Here is a 22,906-nt window from a genome sequence, read left to right as displayed (position 1 = left end):
CAGTAGCTGTTTATGGTAAACAGTAATCCTTTTTGGTCTTCTTTAATGCAACCACAGACCAGGCTAACTTGAATACATTGCATACCTGTAGCAACAGGGGAAAGTTTTGAGCTCCTTCCAGAAGTGCTTTCAGACGTTCATGTATGAGGTTAACATCTTCAGTGCATCAGTGACAAAAAGGAAGACCAGCGTACATCTGATCATTTCTCGACCAAACATTTGTCAGAATTTTGTTTAAGCGTTTGTTTAATCCAAACCGCAGCTTTATATGGTATACGAGGTTTTCCATAATGGGTTAGTTTCATACTGATACTGTGTTGTCAACCTCAAATTTTCAGAAACTATGAGTCAGGCACTCTACGAAGAATGAGATTATATTTGGTTTCTGTGTTGCTGAAGGCACTCCATGGTCTCTTTACGGTCTCCTCAGCAATTGCATGATTTAAAACTTTTTTTGTTTAAGTGTAAGTTGAGATTCTCTCACTTTCAAATCAGGGACTTTTAAACCACCAAATATTGCAGTTGTTGTGATGGCAGTGTTGTGAGATTATGCAAATGCTGCCAAATAATATTGTGTGAATCTGAAAATAGTTTACTTTCTTTACATCTCCTCTGCTTTTATTTTGTCACTAGTTCTCTGACATTAAAGTAGAAAACTGATGGAAGTAATTTGAAGTATTAGTAAATGCAAGTAAGCAATTCATTCTGGAAGCATAAAGGGCTCGGCTGCATTACTCAGGATTTATTACCTATGGCATCATATTCCAACAGCTGTTCTGTGTGCTGCTGTCTTAAATTAATGTGACTGATTGAATTGTCATGTACTCATGTACAAGTATACTAAGAATGTTACAGGCTTCCTGACATCGCTTTTTATTTTTCTTCCAAGAAGTGAAAGCTCCAATATCCAGCTGGGTTTTTTGTTTTTTGTTTTGGTATGTGTGTGTTTTGCATTTTTAAAATCTGATTGCCAACTATATATTTTTTTCCAATTTGAGTTGAGTCCACACTCTGTACTTTAGAAGTGATTGCTACGCACAGCTCAAAGAGCACAAAAATGCTGTCTGCTACTTTCCTAATGGTGACTTCCATGTTATGTGTCTTGAGGATTTCTTCCACAAGTTCCAGTTTATTTAGGAAGAAACCTTTTTTTATAAACCCATTTAGAACATTCCACCGCCGTATGAAGTTTACAGAACTTCCAAATCTGTGAATTTGCCATTATTAAATTTGCCATTATTAAAAACGACCTTTACCGTCTAGTTTGTGTTCTTTAGTTTAAGTCTTTTACAACCACAACCTAAACACATGTGATGATGTGTATGGTTGCAATGTGGGAGTAATGTCTTTGCATCACTGGTGTTCTGTTTTTCATTTTGCCTGTAAATTGTTCATTTCTGTTGGCACATCAGGTTGTAGAGTTCGACAGTTTAACCTGAGGCATGTTTTGAGTTCTGATGGTAACACAGGCCCTTTCTTTTTAAATGGGAGTTAAGATGTAAGAATATTTGTCATTTAATAAGAAAAAATCTACTAGTTATTGCAAGACTGCTTGATATTGTGAGTTGGCATTGCTGAAAATGTTAATAAAACATTACTCCATAGCACAAATTAAGCTTTCTGAATATATACTCTTGCACCAATAATTATTTAAAGACCAACAAGTCTAAGGACAAGGCATCCCTGGTAGAATAAATAAGGATATAGAAAGAAACCCTTAATTAGGGTATAAAGGTCTGTGCAGGGCAGAGAAATTTGCCTGACCACTGTTGGAAACAGAATGCTGGACTGCACTGAATAGTCTGTGCTAGCAGGTCTCTTTTTGTGTTCATATGTTTAGGCCATGTGCACTTACTCAACCAAGTCACATCTGTTGCTCTAAACTGTTACTTGAAACCTTCTGTAACTTGTTGCAGATTTGAAAATTAACAAGAAGTTCAACAGAGTTAAATAAGATTTTGAAAGCATTCTGACTAGGAAGATCTTAGAGATGATACTGTGCTGTATGACATGAAACTATTTCAGTTATGCTTTTAAAAAAAAGATTGATGAATTGATGGTGCCTGAAGACATGGGGTAATTTTTTATCTTGTTTTGTTGTGGTAATACTTAAGTTTTCTAATAAGCTCTCTCTCCTCTACCTAGGAGTTAGAAACGCATTCTGAAGTTATTTGTCTAGCCAATGTTGACTTATTACCAGATATATAGGGTTGCCAACCTCCAAGTACTAGCTGGAGATCTCCTGCTATTACAACTGATCTCCAGCCAATAGAGATCAGTTTACCTGGAGAAAATGGCCACTTTGGCAATTTGACTCTATGGCATTGAAGTCCCTCCCCTCCCCAAACCCTGCCCTTCTCAGTTTCCGTCCCAAAAATCTCCAGGTAGTTCCCAACCTGGAGCTGGCAACCCTACTGATAGAGCATTTTTGTTTAATTTTTCTGATTGCTTCTATCCCTGGTTTGATGGAAGTTGTAGTTTGTGATTAATATGTGGGGTGGGTCAGGCTTAACTGTGTGACTGCCCTTGAAAAACTTCAGTGAGGATTTTGGCTATGTGGTTGAGGCTTTGTGTTTTTTGTATTTCTGCACTTGCATTTATTGGGGAGCCTGGTTTTCACTTCATGGTGGGTGGTAGTTAGAGGACATGGAAAAGGTTGCAAGGAAGTCTTCTGTAGGGAGGTTGGGGTTTTTCTAGTCTAATTGGAAATCTCCCCAGATTTGTTGTCCTTCTCTTGACTTGTAGAACTGCTCACTGTTTCCTGTGTAGACAGGTGCACCTGCCTAAGGGGCACTATAGATAGTACTTCATACTGGCCTTACTCACTGCAAAAGATACCAGTACTTCACTCTGAATGATATAGATCAAAGGTGAGCTGTCTTCACTCTGTTTTTATTAACAAATTCTTGTGATCTACCATTGTGGATCATATTCTTCTAAACAAGAATGCATACTTTGCTGCCCTTGATTAAGGCAGAGATAATCTGTGTAATTTTGAATATGCACTCCAGTTTAAGAACGCAAGTCCCTTGCCAAATCAGATCAAGGTTCACTTAATCCAGCATTCTTTACAAAAATCAGCAGGTTCTCCAGAAGATAACTAGATCCATCAGTGGACCTCAGTAAGGTATCTAGTACCTTTTAAGGGCTGTCTGAGAAATTACTGAGCAATTTTCAAATGCTTATAATGAGAGCTGTGTATGTGGAAGGATATCTCTGGCTCTTTCTATTTGAGTGGTATTATCAGTTTGTATCTGCTTTATCCTAAAAGCTCAGAGCTTGTAATATGGCCAAAGACTGGTGAAATAAATAAATGTGGAATCCAGTAAGTTTTCAGGGTTGTTCCTAAGAGAAAAGTGCTGCATGGGATGGATGTTCACCATCTTTGCCCGGCATCAACAGCCACATTTAAAAAAAAGCTTTTGTTTATTATTATTAATAATGAGGAATTAAAACATGATAAGTATTATTCGAACTGGGTTGAAGTTGTGTGTGTTTGGAATCTGGAAGATATGAAATATGAATGTTGAAAATGTATCTCTACTTTGCATAACTAAATTACTTGACACTCCTGATCTTTTTGACATCGCAGTACCACAGAAAGTCCTTTATGAAAGCCTCAGATTGATTTCACTATTAACCACATGAAACAATATTTTAATTTCTTGACTTGCAAAACTTGTCAACTGAAGTCACTGTAAGTTCTTATGTACACAGTCCCATCGGTCCCAATACAAGTTTATATGTTTTGGTATCTGCTTGCACAGTTCTGCTTTTGGGTGCGTATGTGAAACTAACATCTTGTTCGTCTTTGAAGAAAGCTTGTGCAGGTGGTTCCTTAAGAGAAGAGAGAATCTCTTCATGGTTTTTTTTAGTATTTTGCGATATCCATGTACTGTGGGAAAAAAATCCCATTTGCTAGAATTCCCTGATACAGAATTTAATTGGGAGGGAAATGACATTTCTTGCACATGATTATAAACATCATTGATTATCCTGTCAACTGTGTTTCTTTGCAGGATATGAAATTTCCTACAGCGATTGGAGCTTCCAGTTATATATGCAAAACATAAAATGCCAATATGTATGAGTAAACATGTGTCAAATTTTATGAGATGTTAAGATGAGATTTCAGTGCAGAAACTTGCTTTTCTGTGACATGGTCTCCTATCAATGAAATAGCATAGCACACTCTTCGGCACAACAAAAGGCAGTGTTTCCTTGATTTAATTAGTAAGAACATAGTCCGAAACTTCTTGGTTAATCCCAAATAGATTATGAAGGAAACGGGAAGAAACTATTCTCAAGCGATGCTTTATTTGTCAGGCTTGAGAGGCACCATCCATGTGTGAGGACGTTTCCGTTGGCAGAAGAAGTGCTGTTCTTGGCTAGGTTGCTTGATGATATGGTTCTACATGGTCCTCTGGAGGGAAGCACTAATGGGTAGTTTGAAGTCCCTTTTCACCACATTTGTGGCTGTGTAGTGCCTCCCAGCTTTGCTATTTTGTTTTTGTGCCTTGGGCTCAAAAATGTTTTGGGTTGGCATCGATATCATGTATGTCAGTTGCATGCTGCACTGGATGTCAGGGTTTACTGGAGTGGCATTTATGGTCTTTCTCTTTTCTGCTTTTTCTGGGATTGGCTTTACCCTGCCATTGAGAGAAATGGGTTTGTTGAGTAGGCATGGGTTTGGGTGTGGGTGGGTGTTTTTTTTTAGCCTTAATTGGCATGGGTGTGATTTTTTGTGCTAGATCCCTTGCCTTCTCTCAGTACAAAGCTGTACAGGATTGTCTGGTGGTGTGGTCCCCTACCCCTGCATATTCTGGAGAGTTGGCTGCTGAGGTATGCCTTGTGATGGTGTAGCATGTAGCAATCACATTTAGGGTCAGTGGAAGAAGAAATTCTGTAGTTTTGCAACATGCCATCATGGAGAGCTTTCTGAGATATACCGTCGCACAGTCAATTCTGTCAGTTGGTTCCCGACTCCTGTTCTTACAATAATCAGAAGATTAGGAATAGAGCAAGCCAAATATTGAAAGGACTTTGCTGAATGAAATTCAGCAGCTAAGCAAGTGACTAAAATTGGGCCCGATACAAACTCTGTTTTGAAAACTGATAGGGCCTTTCTCTACTATAATGTGAAAACAATACATTTGTAAGCCAAGCAAATGCGAGTTTGGCTCTGAAATAAATTTTCCGTCCAGATTGGAGCCAGGCACATTTGCTTAACATTTTCACTGCTCAACTAGCTTTTGACTGTTGCAAGATTGGAAGCTGTATGTATTCCCTTGTGATTCCTTTGCATTTTAATGCCAAGTTTGTGGAAAACTCTGGGTAAGAAATGCTGTCATGCCTGCTTACATTCTCAGCTCATGTTTGTTGAAGAGGGAAAAAAGTCAGCTCAGCATCGTAAGAACTGAAAAGCACTTAAAAGTAATCCTGTCAGACCCCCTGCAGTGGTAGTATTGTGTAGACTGAAATAATCTCTGATAGGTGTTCATACAGTCTCTTCAGAATCTCCATGAGAATGCTGCCATTTAGAAGTCAAAAGTTCTTCATTGCATTCTCCCAACTGTGCAGTGTAACTGTACACTGGCTTACATTAACAGCGAACCTTGCTTCTTAAAACTGATTATGATTTATTGTGTAAAATATCCACTAGAATCCATTCTTTGTATAAACCCTTAGGGATGTGCGGGAGGCTGGGGAGGGACACGGAGGGGCAGCTGTCAGCAATGGTGTGATGTCACTTCTGGGTTTTCATGGAAGTAATGCCACACCTCTCCAGGAATTGCCAGAAACTCTGTTTTTACCATATTTTGCTGGAGTAAAGGTTGTTTTTATTCAGTGGTAGCTATAGGCAAACTGTAATTCCACTACTAAGAGATCACCTAACCTGGTGGCTGTCCCAGCTTATAGAAGTTTGTTGGAACCAAATAATATGTGATGGGCATGCACATTTGTTTAATTGTCTGCTTTCTTAATATATACAGTGGATGGAGGATTAATTTTTATGACAAGAGAAGCACATGGGCGAGGGAAACTGAACCCTCTTTCCTCCCATGCCTTTTGCCATGCTTTATTGCTTCAGACAGTAGAGCTGAATACCAAAGGGACAGTCCTGTTTAAACTCAAGCAGCATACGGCTACTTTCCTTTTTGAGTAAGCATACTTGTGTAGAGACAGTAATACAATGCTAGAAGCAGCACTCCTTTGTGCATTCTTAGTAACAGGTCAACTTGAGAAGCAGCAGCAGCACACTACTTAAAAGTCACATTACTACACCTTGGAGATACTGGTAGAAAGATGAGAGATATTGTCTTTTGATGTACTAATTGTTCAACAAGGAAACCTGGCAGTGAAACACTAAACAGGGACAAGAAGCACAGGGATAAGGGGCACAGAGTACACTAGCTGCTCGTTGTACAGTATGTTCATGGGTCTACCATGTGAAAGAAAGACAGCCAGCCAGAGCAGACATATTTAAAACTACAGATATTCAGGTGTACTTGTAAACATTATGTGACCCAAAGGTTGAATAATCCACAGCTAAATGAAGGTGGAACTCCCATAATAATTCAGATTTGTTGAGCCTTTGCTATACATCATTTTGATACCACTGGATCTGAACCATCAATGGAAGAACCTCCCTACTGAGGTACTCCTGGTTCTGATAAAGTCAACAGAAGTTCTTTTTCAATTCCTTGGCCCTCAGTGGCAAAACCTCTTGGTGAAGCAACAAACCTACCTATGGCAGTCAAAACTTCCTCTTCTGAGGAGATTATCTGTTTACCTAGAGGTTTGTAATAGCAGACCTACAATCCTCAGTTTGTTTCAGTACTTAACACTGCTTAGATATTGCTTAGTTATTAATTGATCAAACTGCATTTTTATACTGTCTTTATGCCAATGTTGTCAGGGTAGTTTACACTTAAAACTCTAAAGCAAAAAATAAAGGATAAAACTATGAAATACTGGTATTTTCTTAGGTAATCTCTTCAGGATGTACTCTGGATGTTAGGAGCAGATGTCAGAAACCAGATTCAGATGTCTGCTTGGCTATGAAACTTGCTAGGTAGCCTTGAACATCTCATCTTAACCTGCCTAGCTGCGTTGTTAATCATCAGATACAGTAAAGAACAAGATGCAAATGTAACTAATACATAAAGCTTTTGTATGTGGGTCAGACTAGACATTACAGTAAACATACATCTGGCACCAAAAATAGCAGAGGCATGTCTAGTTCCTCCTCCTCTAAAATATCTACTACAGTTTCCCAATGTCCCAAGTGTCATGATGTTCTGTGGGGTCTCCCGGCCCCATTTCTCTGACTTTTGCTGATGTTGGCTGGCAAGGGAATATCATGACACAGAGGCACTTGGAGATGCTTGTTTGAGGCATCTTCACCTCAATCTTTTCATCATAATTTCTTTTTTGGAGATAATCCTCTGATATTTCCATTTTTCCTTTCCATTTATCCAGGGGAGCCAGTGTGGTGCGGTGGTTTGGAGCGGTGGCCTCTGATCTGGAGAACCGGGCTTGATTTCCCACTCCTCCACATGAGCGGCGGACGCTAATCTTGTGAACTGGATTTGTTTCCCCACTCCTACACATGAAGCCAGCTGGGTGACATTGAGCTAGTCACACTTCCTCAGCCCCACCTACCTCACAGGGTGTCTGTTGTGGGGAGGGGAAGAGAATGACAGATTCACTGATGTTTTGCTCAGAAAGCTTAAATTAAGTAGATTTAATAAGCAAAGAATTAGGTGTAAAGCATAAAACATAATCTCAGGTTCCTTGAAATATTCAATGAAAAAATCCTGTGTATCTTTTATTACAAGTTGTCATTCTCACTTGATTAATTTGGAGTGAAAAATATAGAAACTCTTTATTAGGAAGTAGGGGTGGTGGGGAGTGAGAGATGCTTTTTGGAAACTTACTTTTCTTTATGTTGCTTTGATCTAGCTTCCAGACGGCAGTCACAGTCAATGCCTGAAGATATACAGCCAGAAATATGGATTGCACAGGAATTACGGCGCATTGGAGATGAATTTAATGCTTCCTACTGTCCAAGAAGGGTAATTTTAAATATTTTTATTTTTTGGCTGTAATCCAGCAGTGTAGCCTGGCACCCAAACAAGGGGTTTTCGCTTTTGACTTCTGCAGAGGCAAGCACCCAAAATTAAATCCTCTTAGCCTTTTTGTAAGGCTCAGACTTTACCTGAGTGTGCTAGGTTTCAAAAGAGCAACCTTTCCCACTCACTTAAATTGTTGATTACAGCATTGCAACAAACTCAAGCAAAGCTCCAGGTAGATTACTCTGTGAGAGAGTCAAAGGAGGAAATAAGATAGTGACACAACCATGCATTTCAAGTATATTTTGCCAGAAGTGTAAATCATGTTAATCTCTCTAGCACATCGCTAAGGCCTGATCTGTGCATTTTGTGAGCCATGGGAAAAGTGCTTTCCATTTTGCCTCTTTTGATTCTGCCTTTTAATATCTCTTACATAACCATCGTCATGAAACTTCATCATATTCATAATCATAGAAGTATTTCTGCACAGTCATACTCTTCAGTGTTTAAGCTACATACTTTTTAGACAAGTTTCTTTTACGACCAGCCTTAAGATTAATTTCATCTGCATTTCCCCTTCCCCTCAATTATTCTTTCTTTGCATGCAGTCAGTGGTGAGAAGTGCACTCAATCTTAAAAGTGTTCAAAATGGGCTGGCTCGGAAGATTAGCGTCTGATTTCAGCAGAGCTAATTCCTGCTGGGAATTAAGAGCTGAATGTAGTAGCCTCTAATTTGGCAGGAGGTCATGCAGCATGTCAGCTCAGGCTATCGGGCCAGGTGAATTCACAGCCTAGGGCTGTGGGGTATATAAGGATTAACATGCATTATGATCAGAGGAAGAATGGAAACAGGATATTAAAACAGGGCTGAAGAAGAGTTGGTTTTTATATGCCAACTTTCTCTAACACTTAAGGCTGAATCAAACCGGCTTACAATCACCTTCCCTTACCCTCTCCACAAACAGACACCCTGTGGGTTAGGTAGGGCTGAGAGAGGTCTAAGGTCACCCAGCAGGCTTCATATGGAGGAGTGGGGAAACAAATACAGTTCACCAGATTAGTGAATGTGTTCACTAACTGTTCTGTATAGGTGATTCACAGTGGGTAGCCGTGTTAGTCTGTCTGCAGTAGTAGAAAAGGGCAAGAGTCCAGTAGCACCTTAAAGACAAAAATATTTTCTGGTAGGGTACAAGCTTTCGTGAGAAGAAGCTCACTTCTTCAGATACAGCTAGAATGTGACTCCATCTGTCTTTAAGTAGAGGAGAGTGAATTCAGACAAGCATTAGTATGTAAATGTTAACAGTATGTAAATGTGAATAGCAGGCGTGATGGGATTAGGTGTGGTATGCAGAAGAGTCTGTGATGTCCAGGGCAGAGATGGGTGTGGAGAAATCAGCACATGTTCACATTTCAACCTTCCAGGACATTCTGTTGCAGAGTTAAGAGTAGCAGTTCTCTTACAAAGGAATTTCAAAGGGAGATTGGAAAGAGAAACTGCTGAATTACAGTTGATATTCAAACTAAAGTCAATGCATTTACCTGGGCTGAATAAAGACCTTGCATTCATGGCTTATTACAATGCTGATTTCTCCACACCTATCTCTCCCCTGGACATCACAGACTCTTCTGCATACCACACCTAATCCCATCACGCCTGCTATTCACATTTACATACTGTTAACATTTACATACTAATGCTTGTCTGAATTCACTCTCCTCTACTTAAAGACAGATGGATTCACATTCTAGCTGTATCTGAAGAAGTGAGCTGTGGCTCACGAAAGCTCATACCCTACCAGAAAATATTTTTGTTAGTCTTTAAGGTGCTACTGGACTCTTGCCCTTTTCTACTTGTTCTATATAGGGTTGCCAACCTCCAGGTACTACCTGGAGATCTCTTGCTATTACAACTGATCTCCAGCTGATAGAGATCACCTGGAGAAAATGGCCGCTTTGGCCATTGGACTCTATGGCATTGAAGTCCCTCCCCAAACCCCACCCTCCTCTGGCTCCGCCCAAAAAACCTCCCACCGGTGGTGAAGAGGGACTTGGCAACCCTAGTTATATATAGATCAGTATTTAAGTGGGAGTATGGTAGTATCATCACTATGGGAAATAAAAACATGGTCAGGGTGAAAAAGAGTCTCCACTTTCCCTGTTTTGAAATTTTGGGGGATTTAGGAGAAATTATGAGGGGTCCTCAGTAGGAACACTTCAGAATCCGTTTCTAATATGCTTTGTCAGGTAATAGTGTCTGCTGAAGAAAGAATTGAATTAAACTAATAGCAGCCCAATCTTGAGGACCAGTGGGGTGGGGGGTGGCAGCCAACAGCCAAGTAATAGCAACTGTGCTGGGCAGATCCCTATGAACATTCTGCAGGGGGCGGAATCACATACTTCCCCACAAAGCTCAGAGCACATAATGAGCATGCTGGAGTCCATAGAAACCTCTGCAACACCCACCAATCAGGCAACAATGCCCAACGACAATAAAGTTCCTCTGAGTGGCGCACACAGGTGCAGCCAGTTACCATCTGCTGATGCAGCCACTGCCTTTCAACATCACTCCCCCCATAGCACTAGAGAACAGTGAGGAAAGGCCCAGCAGCAGCACAATTCCAAGAAAGGCACATGCCTTGAGTGTCCCCCCCATAGCCCACAAAAGATGGTGCTCACACAGTGCACTGGACATCCCCCCTCCCCCTGGCAAGGGTCTGTCTGGCAGCAAAAGTACTGCCCACATGTAACCATCCCTGCTGTTAGCCACATACCTTCTTCCCCCAAAAAGTAGGCGAATAAAAGGTAGCGTCTAGCTCGAACTCGCACCCAAGACCAACAACCTAACCTCTGGCCCTGAAAGGCAGACCTAAAAGAGGCATGGCATTAGGCACTCCACTACAACTCCTAAGTGTACTTGTCTGAAAGTCTGCTCCAGTGCATGACATGGGGGCATATAATGTTCAGTGCAGCCGCATCTGGTTGCTGCCATATGCATGCACCACTAGCCTTGGCTGTAGGAGCCTGTTGAGGTGCCACCCAGGATGCATATAAGGGGAAAGGGGTAGGTGGGTGCCAAGACTCCTGGGCCGAGCCTGCTGGGCAACCACAGCTGCTTATGTGCCAGCACATGGTGGGTCTTTCAATTTTGCATTTCCAGGGATGTGGTACCTGTAAGGGTTCTGAAATGAACATGTTGATCACACAGTGAGGAGATCTGCTCCCCCCGGGTGAAAATGCTGAGTGCCCCCTCTGTGCATGTCCCACCACCCCGCTATATATTGTAAGCATGCAAGTCAGAGACCTCCTAGGCAGATTCCAGTGCTGCTCACCCTATCATCAGAGCTATGGGATGTCCTGGCTCAGGTTTATTTGGTATAGGGTGGGTATGATTGGGTGCAGGGGAGGGGGATTGGCCACTGCTGGGGGGGGGGAAACATGATTGGCTGTAGTCAGTATCCTGTGCTATGCTGGGGCTTGTGTGCGGGACTATGCCTGTGTGAGGCATTTTGCCTTTTCTGTTGTATGGGGGGCACCTGTGGGCTACGCTGCGGTTTTTGATGGTGTAACTACACTGGTTCTGAGGGCATTCTCAGACTGGGCAGTTAGGGAGCTGACCTTGGCCATGTCCCTGCCCCCCCTTCCCCCACCAGCACATGGGGTTGCATGAGCAGTGTTCTGGCAAGGGTTCACAGTGTTGCTGGGTCAGTGGCCAGCCAGAGCACAGCTGCAGCAGGGCATTATGTCAGCGTATCTCCAAGGTATAACAACATACCTCTAAGATACACCAGTGTAGCGGCCGGCCCGCTCCCTGAGTGCTTTCGCTGCCCCTCCCCCTCCCCAGGATTGTGCTTACAGTCAGGTCAGTGACTGGTTAAATTAGACCATTGCTACTTTTAAGGTCAGACACTCCTGAAGTTCAGCATTCCAAAGTCCTGAAGTGAATCAGTAGAAACATTGAAAATAGCAGTCTTTGGAAGATGGACATAGTTTTCATTTGATAAAGGTTTTCTGTCCACATTATTCTTCAGGCTGGTGCTGCCTAACATCTTTATAACAAAAACAAAAAAAATGCAAAATGTACTCCAATATGCAACACATACAAATAAGCTCAGGGTTTTGAAACCGCAAGCAAATTTAGTGAGGTTTGGAAGGGTATATCTGTACCATCCGAAGAAATAGCAGACAGAATGTGTGAACTGATATATTTCTCTCTTCCATAAAAGAAAGTGTACATAGCTTTAATGGGCTGCTGTGAAGCAGACGAGCAGGGCCAGTAACAAAGCTGGCCAAAAGATAGGCATACAGGTAGTTAGCAAAAGTACTCTTGTTTTTACTCAAAGTGGAGGGCAACATCAAATTCCGTGTAGGCACAAACACCTGCAGTTTCCATGAGGCTGTCCATGACAGACAGTGGCTTCAAACATGTAAATTCTCTGCCTTACTGGTGCAACAGTCTGGGGATAATAATTCTGTGTGATTCAGGCAAAAAAAGTTCTTCTTTTTAAGACTCTGTTGGAAACCAGTGCTTGGATCCAAAAAGCCACAAGGAGTACATTTCTGGCAGAACAGATCCTTCACACCTCCTCACAATCTGCCCCTGAGGGACAGTGTGGGGTGCAGTCAGTGGACTGCAGGTTGTGTAAGAACTTCAGGGAAACCACCACAAGAGTGGAAGGACCCTCGGTTTATGGAAGAGTACCTTTGAATCCACCCCAAGTCTTTCGTACTGTTTGCTGTCTTTTGCTACTGACTAGAAGGGCAGGGAGGGCACTGTCTGTCTGTCTGTCTGTCTGTCTGTCTGTCTGTCTGTCTGTCTGTCTCTCTCTCTCTCTCTCTCTCTCTCGAAAGGTTACAGTTCCTGCTGTTCTGCTGGACATGTACAGACATGTACACACTGATTCTTTCTGTTTTACAAATAGTGAACCTATTCCACTATGGTTCCTTTTGCATAAATTATAACATTTTTTTAAAAAACTGTTTAAACTTTTAGGATTTGTTTCCCCCTTTCCCCCCAAAACAAGGAGTGTTTTATAAAATGAACTCAGGGTCCTCTAAAACTATTTCTTTTGCTCTACTGTTCCTCTGGACTTGTGTTTTTGTGTTGCTGCCGGGCTTAATAACTGTACCACAGACTGATCATGGAAGTGACAATGAAATCTCTCTCTCCTTCCCTCCCTCTCCTCTCACACACACATGTTTCTGCCCCCCCCCCCCCATATACACACTCGCTCAGCAGGTTTCTTCCTAGTCTCAAATTCTGGCTCAGAAAAAAAGGGAGACAGAGTGGCATGAGTCAAGTGGTAGGTTGGGGAAAGGGTTAAACTCCTCTCTGTTGCTTCTCCCCCACAGATGCCCCCCACATTATTCACATCATTGGTTAAACCTATTTGAGTTAAATCTCGATTTTTTTTTTCCAGGCTGCAATTTTCAGCTTAAGAAATATTTCCTCAATACTGTTTTGCTTCCCGTTGGCTATTTGTTTTGGCTAAACCTCTCTGGCTGTTTGGTTTGTTTTATATTTAGCTCTTTCCCGTTTTTCACGCCTTTATTTTGGACTATGTGACTTTTTCTGCTCAGCTGGCAAAGCATCACACACCTGATTTGTCACACACCAGAATAACGTGCAAAAGGGTTGTTCTGTAGTGAAATGTTGTGATGAGTCATTTGGTTTATGCGTGAGTTGGGTTTTAGACAGCTTTTTGGTTTCATCATTCATATCTGGAAAGTTAAGTAGAAAGCTCAGTGAAATGTTACTACTATAACAATAGTAAATTCACAAGAGACTTCAGAAAGAGCAAGCTGCTGTCAAGGTCTGTTTTGCTTCCTATGCACCTGCTTCCCTGGTCTGAACTCACAAATTGTTTTGATTTGGGTATTTCTTCATTCTACTGTGGTGGCAGTCCAGACACTTATGTCCGTTCATGTATCGTAGAGCTGATTAATGCACAGAAATAATTAACCCACGGGAGGCCACTGACTTCAAGAGTATAAAAACTGTTCTGGTGCGGAGTAGATGTGGGTTTGAGTGCTCCTAGAGCATCTTTAAAATGTCCATGCAGTGCAAATTCTGTACGGTCTGTGTTATCTGAGATGGCCACAAGTTGTTGCATCAACATAGGTATGTAGGATGTGACATTGTTGATCAAGGTTGGGCTCCCACTTAACCCAGGATATGAAAGCACAGTCTGCCAGTGATAGAATCCCTAATCTAAGATCTGGTGAGGGGAATTAAAGTTGTAGCATTCAGAATCATTTCTCATAGTTTTATCATTCTTTTTGTCTAGAACCTGAATGATAGTACTGTTATCTAAGTTTGGCTGCATTCAAATGCCATCTATCTGCAGTTAAACTCTAATTGGGCACAGGGGCAGCTTGTTGCTGGGTTTCAGGATCCAAGTTTTTGTGGAGCAAACAAACTCAAGTTCATTGTGGTGCCTGCATTCGAAAGTCACAGTGAATTGGAGCTTGATAAAACTGGGAAGTTTTGTATCAAGCCGTGCGCATGAAGGGAGGAAGCAGAAGCGGTGTTTGTGCCCCACCGGAGTATAATTGCCATGATGTGTGAATGCAGGCTGAATCGCAGGGTTTAATAGATGTATTCCCAAGTGTATACCACATTTAGATTACTGTTTTATTTTCTGCTGCCAAAACGAAACTTTCCTAGCATCCTTCGTGGCAGAATACTTAAATACAACTGCTGTGCTTTCCACAACTTAACTTTGATGTTATGGAGATGTTTTGATCTTTGTTTTGGACTTGTGATTGCATTTCTAGATTGCATTCAGATGTCCATTATAACAACAGTTAAATAAAAATGTGTATCAGCTTGGCTTTCGTCAGGCTTTATTCATGGAGGACGGGTCCACCCGTAGCTACTAGCCATGGTGACTAAAGGGAACCTCCACATTCAGAGGCAGTCAGCCTCTGAATCCCAATGCCAGGTGGCAACATCAGGGGAAGGCCTTGGCCTCTATGCCCTGTTGTTGGACCTCCAGAGGAACTGGCTGGCCACTGTGAGACAGGATGCTGGACTAGACGGACCACTGGTCTGACCAGCAGGGCTCTTCCTAGGCTTGCTTATGCGCTAGCCCATCCCCCCTTCCCCCACTCCCTTTTTTGCACAAGGAATGATGCTTTAAGAGTGACTTTGGTTATGTGTGACATGAATGCAAGTGCACATGGGGCTTAACCAGAATTTGTAAAAAAAAAACCACATACACACATGTTAAAAGATGGGATTCTTACCCAGAGTGTAATCCTAGTTTAGGATCCCAGTTAATGGGAGGATAATTGTCCAGAACTCATGTGCTGCAGTCATGTATTATGGGCAACTGGAATTAGTCCTAAACCACTATTCCATCACTGTGTTCTGTATGAGAAAGGAGGAGGGAAGAGAGAGGAGCCAGGCATATATAGGAGCCCAGCACAAGCCAGGTTAATGTACAGTTTTGCTTAACTGCAGTTGACCTGGACAGATGAACGCAACCCTAGTTTTGATGATCCAGGACAGACTGAAAGTGGAAGGTCATCTGTTGTCTCTTAATCTTTAATATGTTGTGTCTAAATGGATTCTCAGGTGGAGCTTGTAGTTGGTTAGTTGGTCTGGGAGACAGTGTGCAAGTTATTGAGGCCTGGCTCCTCAGAGTAGCTACTGAATCTAAAACAGTTGTACCTGTTTGATTTTTCCCCCTCTTGCATTTTGCATCAGATAAGCCTGTTAAAGAAGCAAAACCTTGCAATTTGGGACTTAGACAAAGAGGCAATGTCAGTTTTTTATGTGGCAGTAGGTTTGTCCCCTTCCTCTTCTTTCACCATGTGGATGATATGGTGGATGCTTCCTGAGCTCCCTATGGATGTCAAATTTGCATGATGCTTCCACTTCCAAAACAGAGGTGAGATCATAGGAGTTGGGTGCCTCAGCAAACTAGTGTTTGTGCCACATGTCACATTATCTGTTTGTGCCACATGTGACATTTATCTGTTGAGGGGAAATAACTTAAGGAAGTCCCTACTCCTACACTGTGGGAAGGCTATTGAGTGACCTATAAATACCCAAACTAACAGTGCAATGTTACACCCTTCTCAACCCATTGGCTTCAGTAAGGGTAGAAGGGTGTAACTCTGTTTAGGGTTACACTATTAATCATATATTATTTTGGACTAGAACATTTTAAATTTTCCTTATTTATTCCTCTTTGCATCAGTTTTTGGTGGCATCCCACCGGAATTTCCCAAGTGTGAAGAACAAACTGTGAATTAATGGGGGAGGATTTTTTCCGCCACTGATTCTATTTAGTCTTTGCTGTCTTTGATCTTCCTATTAGGTTTGCTTTGAATAGCAGTGCAGCCTCCTCCCATTTTTTTAAAAACCAGGACTTGAAATAAAACTTTTACTGTTTTTAAAGTAAACTTATGAAAGGCTAATTTTGGAACAATCCCATACATCCGAGATAAAAATCACAGGCTGTTATTAGAGTGCCTGTACAGGAATCGCAAGCATGAAACTGATTTCCTCCCAACTTGTTATGTAAAGATGGAGGGGAAGTGTCCCGGTCTTATCGCAGTCCCAGGTGAATTGGGGCAAGGGCTTGGCTAGACAAACTCTACAGCAGCTGTGGCTGCTACAGCTGCCTTCTGTGTCTCTGGGAGGATCAGTTGCATTCTCTGTGCAGCTATACCATTGCTTTGCTTGCAAACTAAAGGGAGGAAGGTCACGTGGCATGTAACTTTTTGGCCTTTAGGTGAGCTGCACCTTCTCCTGCTGGCTCTTTCCAAGGACCAGTGCAATTCTGTAGTAGCTGCAAATCATCTATCCTGGGTAGGACAAGAATTTCAGCACTAGCCTCTATACCAACATCATACAGCCTGCCTCTCCTTGCCTTTTAAAGCTCCCTGTTACCTGTATGGTGTACATGTGTTACATATTGCAAAGCTATATAAACATAAATGAGTGAACCGGCCAGTCATCCTAAGTGGGAATGGAAAGAGGATAATAGTTGTTGCAGTTGTCCATCTTGTTAGCCTCCTGGTTTTCCACACAGCATAGGAACGTTGCCTAAAACTGAGAGTAGCTGGTACGTTAAAATGTTAATACCATGCTTTGCATTAGACGTCTGCCTCCTGTCTCGTTCATCTGTGTGCACAATTTATCGGATAGCAAACCGTGGCCCTGCAGTGTGGATCAAAAAAAAATCTGCAAGGAGTAACCCACCCAGGGCTAGGACTATGTCTTTCTGCAAACTTGGAGTAAGCCCCAGGTTTACACAAAAATATTTTAAAAACTTAAAAAAATAATTAGGACAAGCCCCCCTCCCACCAGCAGCTAGCGGTACCCAGAGTCGCACAGACAGTGCAAAAATCTCCAGCTGTCATGCAAAAAAGTAAAAAAACCCCAAACAAACCTAATCCCCAAATTAAAGATTGGCTGAGGGAGTGGTCAGAAATCACTGATTGTGTCGGTTGGGGAGGGAGGTATACAGGTGGTTGGAGAAGATTGGGCAGGTTACAGAAGGGAGCAGAAAATGGGCAATTGGGAAGGGAGAGGAAATAACTAATGATTGGCCAGGTGGGCAGAGGTGGGGAGGAAACAGGACAAGAAGGGGAGGCAGTGGGGCCAGCAGCAGGGGGATGGTGTTTCTCTCCCATGCAAGTCCTTGTAGATCCTCCTGTTGTGTGTGTGAGATACCTAAATGAACCAATGAGTGTTTACACAGGTGGAGTCACTTGAGAATACTGCAGAGGCTCAGTAGTTCATTAGCTTTGGCACAGATTGCCTATAGCTTTATTTAGGTTCTTAACACAAATTACACCAAATCACTGGTTTCTCAGATAAATTATAGCTACCAGATTTCATCCTTTGGGAATCTCTAACATTTGTGAAGGTCAACAATTTAGACAATGATACAATTATACTCTGAGAATACCATCCTGTTTTCGGTTTCTCCTATTTTTTCCCCTCTGTCTGCTATACTAGATCTCATAAATTATATGCCATTTGTTTGTTGTAGTAAACCTCATGTTAAACTCAGCAACAGTGAATTAAGCAGTGCAGAACAATATCAAATACAACACCAGTGGCTCTAGAGCCAGTGTTAAAGTGCCTAACCATTCTCTTTAAAAAGAAAAGAAAAGTATTTCTTCTAGTTACCAGCAGGAATGGTTAGTTGTTGTGGATGGGTGGTGGGAACCAGTAGAGTTAGAGACTCCGGTAGTGTGTGAAATTGTGAATGTGAAATAAGTTCCATCAAAAAGAACATGGCTGGCCATGGGAAAAGGGACTCGTCGGTGCCAGGGAGAATGTCTTTTCTTGCTCATGTTTTCATGTTAAAATTTTAAAAGTAGTCCTCATCTTCACTTCATATTTTTATTGACCTCATGCAGCTGTACGTTACACCTTTACGGTGTGTAGCCTACTTGTGATCACACATATACATGCATTTATATATATTTTTCAAAAAAGTTAAGTCTTATGAATGCAGCCAACCAACTGAAGTGTGTCGGACGTATAGAAAGTCTGGAATGCAAATATCAGAAATCAATTCATTTTATCATCACAATGTGTAACACATCAGATCTGTCCACTTGTTCTACCACCACATGTGTCTGTGGTGCTGTCAAAGTAGTGCCATTCTAATCTCTCGTCTTGCAGCATGGCACCAACGCAGCTGTTGCTATTTCCCACCCTTAGTATCTGCATGCCAGCCCAGAGAATCCTAGCATTGGCCTACAAATTTGGTGACTATTAACTGCCAGACAGGAAAGCTGCATGGATGAAAATAACCTCTTGTTTCTTCTTACAGGGTTTCTTGGATTACCTAGCAGTAAACCACCAGATTGTAATTTTGCGCCTGTTGCATTACATTGTCCGTCTCATATGGAGAATGCAGTGACTAATGCCTGGAGAGGCAACTGGGATTATTGACTCGTTTCCAGCGACAGCAGCCATGAACAATGTCTCTGCATGCAGCTAGCAGGTCCTTCCTGACTTCAAAGGACATCCAGCAAATGAAAGGATCAAGAGGACTCCATATCAGACAGTTTTTGCCCTTTTCTGAGGAAAAGTGAAATTTTTTAAATGGAAGTTTGTTGTTATAAAAAAAAAAAAACAGACACCAAACTTTTAAGAAGCAGGATTTTACGTTTTTGTTGTTGCTGAAACCTATTTTGTTTTTGTTTTTACCTGCTACATAAAGCTTTCAAGAAAATAATTGGATCATATGGTGTTCACATTTGGAAACTTGTACATTGCTCTTGGTTATATCCTTCGGTGGAACTGTCTGAGCCAGCTGTTTTTGTAAAGCTGCCTTAGTTTTTATATTAAAAGATTTACTGTACAGCTTTTTTTTTCTTCTGAAGCAGCGAGCGGCTGGACTCTGGTAACAGGCGCTCTGTTCATTGCAGATCACTTTCATGCACAGGGGACGTAATCATAAGTGAAGCTGGTGGAAGCAAGAAGGAAAGGTTTTGAGCTGATACTTGTGGTTGCTCTGGAAAAGAATCCCGATGCCACCTGAAATGCAGATGTCCTCGTGTATCTGATACAGAAATAAGATTGCAAGAAATACACACTCATCTGCTGTTAAACATACCATTTTGGATCTTCCATTGCTTCCGCATCTTGCATCCCAGAGGGAGAAATCTTGAATTTGCTTTGAAACTGTGAAAATGTTAATACCCCAAATATTGACACCAGGTTGCCTTTTCAATCTTCTTCCTACTTGTACAGATAAACGTGTGTATTCTAGAACTTGTACTGAACGAGGGTGGGGTGGGGTGGCAGTGTAGCAATAAGTCATTGCATGTGGGTGAAAGCAGTTCCTACACCTGTGCAATATTGCCCCATTGTTATAATGGGGACCTACTGCATAACTTCAGGCACTGTTTTGATCCTTGATTTGGTTATTTTACTGTTGTTTAAATCCAGTTTGGGTTTTTCCTAACAAAAGAAGAAGAAAACACTCTGGATTTGGTTATTGCTGCCTTTCTTTAAAAATCTGTAGTAAGAAGAGGTGACTTGACAACCATAATGTGGAATGTATATGGACTACTGACTTGCTGCATGGGTTTAAGGTCAGCAACAGCACAGTATTCAGATTAATCACAGAGGGTCAAACAATGAAGCAGGAACAAATTTTCTACCAGTGTGAAAGATGGTGAGATCTTTTACCTGTGGAATACACTTTTTCTTCTAATGGTGCCAGCTTCATACGAACAGTGCAAGTGACTGGCTATGTCGATCCAGTATGGGCTCTTGGTGTCTTGTGATGTTCTTAATCAGGGCTATTTGTGCTTAAAAACAAACAAAAACAAAATGGAATTCTGAACCAAGGAGGACCCAGACTAGATTGTACAACTGGAATAGATTATGCAAATTAAGGACAATGATTCTGTAAATCACAGGGAGAAGTAAGGATGTTGATTCTCAAACAACAGTCCAGGACACAACAGAGGCTAAAATGTATCTTGACAAATTTAACTTCCATATAGAATGCCTATTAGGCCAAGGAAGCCCTCAGCCATTAAACGATTTCTCCATATGCTTCTCTGCCAGTATCTGGGCAGTGGCTTTGTGAGGGAAGGATTAAGGGTGCACTGTGTACCCTTAAACAGCCATACAGTTGCAGGGGAAACCCAGAAGGAGCAACATTGCCCAGAAAGCTTGGCCCGATCCCTGAGTCCCAACTGGGCACAGGAGGAGGGCGGGAAGCTAGAAAGCAATGTTAACCATGCAGTTCTGCAGTTGGAATGAGGATGGCCACCTGTTGCTGTCGTGGAGCTGGTTTGAGAATGAACATCGAGATAATGTAAAGAGGTACAGGTACGTGCCTCTAGAAAAATACCCTGTGCCCCAGGGTTCCAAAATTTGGGAAGCACTAGGTGTGAGGTTCTGCAGGTCCCTGAAATTCCACGCCTTGTACTTTGGAAATTTGGCCCAACCTTTCATTGGCTTCAGAAACTTGCTATGTGAGTTTGAGGTATCACACCTGACTTGGTGAAGACATTTCCAGGTTTATCTTTGCAGTTGCAAGGGCTAGAAAAATTACTTGTTTTATCTCATTTTCTTAAATTCTCAGGAGAATTCTGTGCCCAATGCCAAATTTGAGGCTTGTGCAGAAGCATGGATTTCACACCTCTGATCTTAAAGCAAACCCCTCCCTGCAAAATCAAGTAACATTCCACTAAAGCAGATTGCAGCAAGCATTTAGCGCAGATGTGCATGTTGACTTCCTTTTTCCACAGACGAAGAAACCATTGCTTCTGTGAAATCCCTCATCATGACACTTCCTGGTTCATTGGTAATAGACTAAATTGCTTCAGCCTTTAACTTTCCAAACTAGTAATAATTCTGAATGATTTAATGGGCAATGTATTGTGGAAAAATCTGAACCAGGAAGTGCATTGGTTTGCTAGGATTTTAAAAAATCCTAACCTACCAACCTGTGCTGCACCACATTATGGTCAAGTAGTTCATTTATGGATTTGACTAATTTTTTTGCCATGGGAACCAACTGTGAGGCTAGCTCCATGGAAGTGCATTGTTGCTTAAAATATTGTGTATGCAAGTGGCCCTTATTCCATATTCTGCCCACATCATTTTATCTGGCCATTTTAAGTTCCATATAATGGTGCGGAGACTTTGCATAAAACAGTGGTTGATTTGAATCTTGTTTGAAACATGTTTCTAAATGCTAAAGCTCCTATTTCTGGTTTCACCAGCACCACTGAAAATGTCACCTCTTTCCAAAACTTGCAGCCTGCCTTGAGCTGTATCGAAACCTTCCTAAGTGCTATTACAGAATTTCTGAATTTTGTCAATTACAATTTTATAATCTCTCCATATTGTACCATATATTACACTGGACATCAGTGCCTGCTTGGGACACAGGGAGCATTTTCCCACTTAGTCCAGACAGCCTCCCTACTACCCTGCCCTTCTATAGAGACTGAGGGCCAAACTGCACACTTTGTACTTTAATCTTAAAAAGCAGCCAGGACAGGTGGGTGTCTGTGTGAGTGAGAGAGAATGATCAGGGCCACATTACCAGAGCAGCTGGATTTAACCCTTTCACCTTGTGCCCTTTTCCCTACATCAAGTTGCTGTTTGCCACAGCAGGAGGAAAAAGACCTATTGTGCTTATCCTTTTTTCACCTTTGCTGGGGCTAATAACAACTAAGAGGGGATTTTTTTCCCCATGGGAAACAGCCTGGTGGGAAAGGGTTAACACCCCCATCCCAGCACTGAAGCCCTATTCTGAATAGCACCCTTTCCCACAAATGCTTTTTATCATTATAGTACATGTTACGAGATCTGATCTTGGATTCTTAACATACAATGTAGCTTGGTCCACTCTCATCTTTGATAACAACAGTTGCTTTTGGATGACGAGGGAGGATGGAAAGTTGTGCTGGATTCAGTTTCCTGCCCTTCCAAACAGAGAGATGGAACAATCAGAGTTCACTGCATGTACAGTTCCCCTTTCACTGCTGGGAATTGCACATACATCCTCAAGAGAACTGAGTGCCGGAAACTGTGCATGCAGCATTATTGTATAGTTGCAAATTCAGACCCAGCTAAGGAGGCATAGAGCTCTAACCCAGGATAAGCTTACAAGGACATGTTCACTTTCCCTCCTTTGAGTTTCAAGCAGAAACTTCAACAGTGCTAATAGGAATTTGGTCCTTCTGATTGCACGTTTGTATATTGCCCCAAAAAACTGGTTTAATTGAAAACAGTGAGGAAGTGGGTTGTAACAGCTAACACTATACTGCTCAAATTGATACTCTGCAGTAGGGACTTTTCACTGCTTCTAAAAAACCTGGGACCTATAAAG

General features: G+C 41.8%; 1 protein-coding gene across 3 annotated transcripts in view; it reads left to right on the top strand.

Annotated features, from left to right (window-relative positions):
• The window catches only part of BCL2L11 (BCL2 like 11), a 28,058-nt gene extending 8,902 nt beyond the window's left edge, over nt 1-19,156 (top strand). For all 3 annotated transcript variants that reach the window (XM_056853130.1, XM_056853129.1, XM_056853127.1), the window contains exons 3-4: nt 7,966-8,078; nt 18,875-19,156. In XM_056853130.1, coding sequence (XP_056709108.1) covers nt 7,966-8,078; nt 18,875-18,964 — 203 coding nt within the window. In that variant the 3' untranslated portion in view covers nt 18,965-19,156. The remainder of the gene's footprint in view (nt 1-7,965; nt 8,079-18,874) is intronic.
• The last annotated feature ends 3,750 nt before the right edge of the window (nt 19,157-22,906 follow it).

The sequence above is a fragment of the Euleptes europaea genome, chromosome 7, assembly GCF_029931775.1.
Source record: "Euleptes europaea isolate rEulEur1 chromosome 7, rEulEur1.hap1, whole genome shotgun sequence".
Lineage (NCBI taxonomy): Eukaryota > Metazoa > Chordata > Lepidosauria > Squamata > Sphaerodactylidae > Euleptes > Euleptes europaea.
Note: the sequence above shows the minus strand (reverse complement) of the source record. Positions and strands in the feature narration are given on the sequence as shown.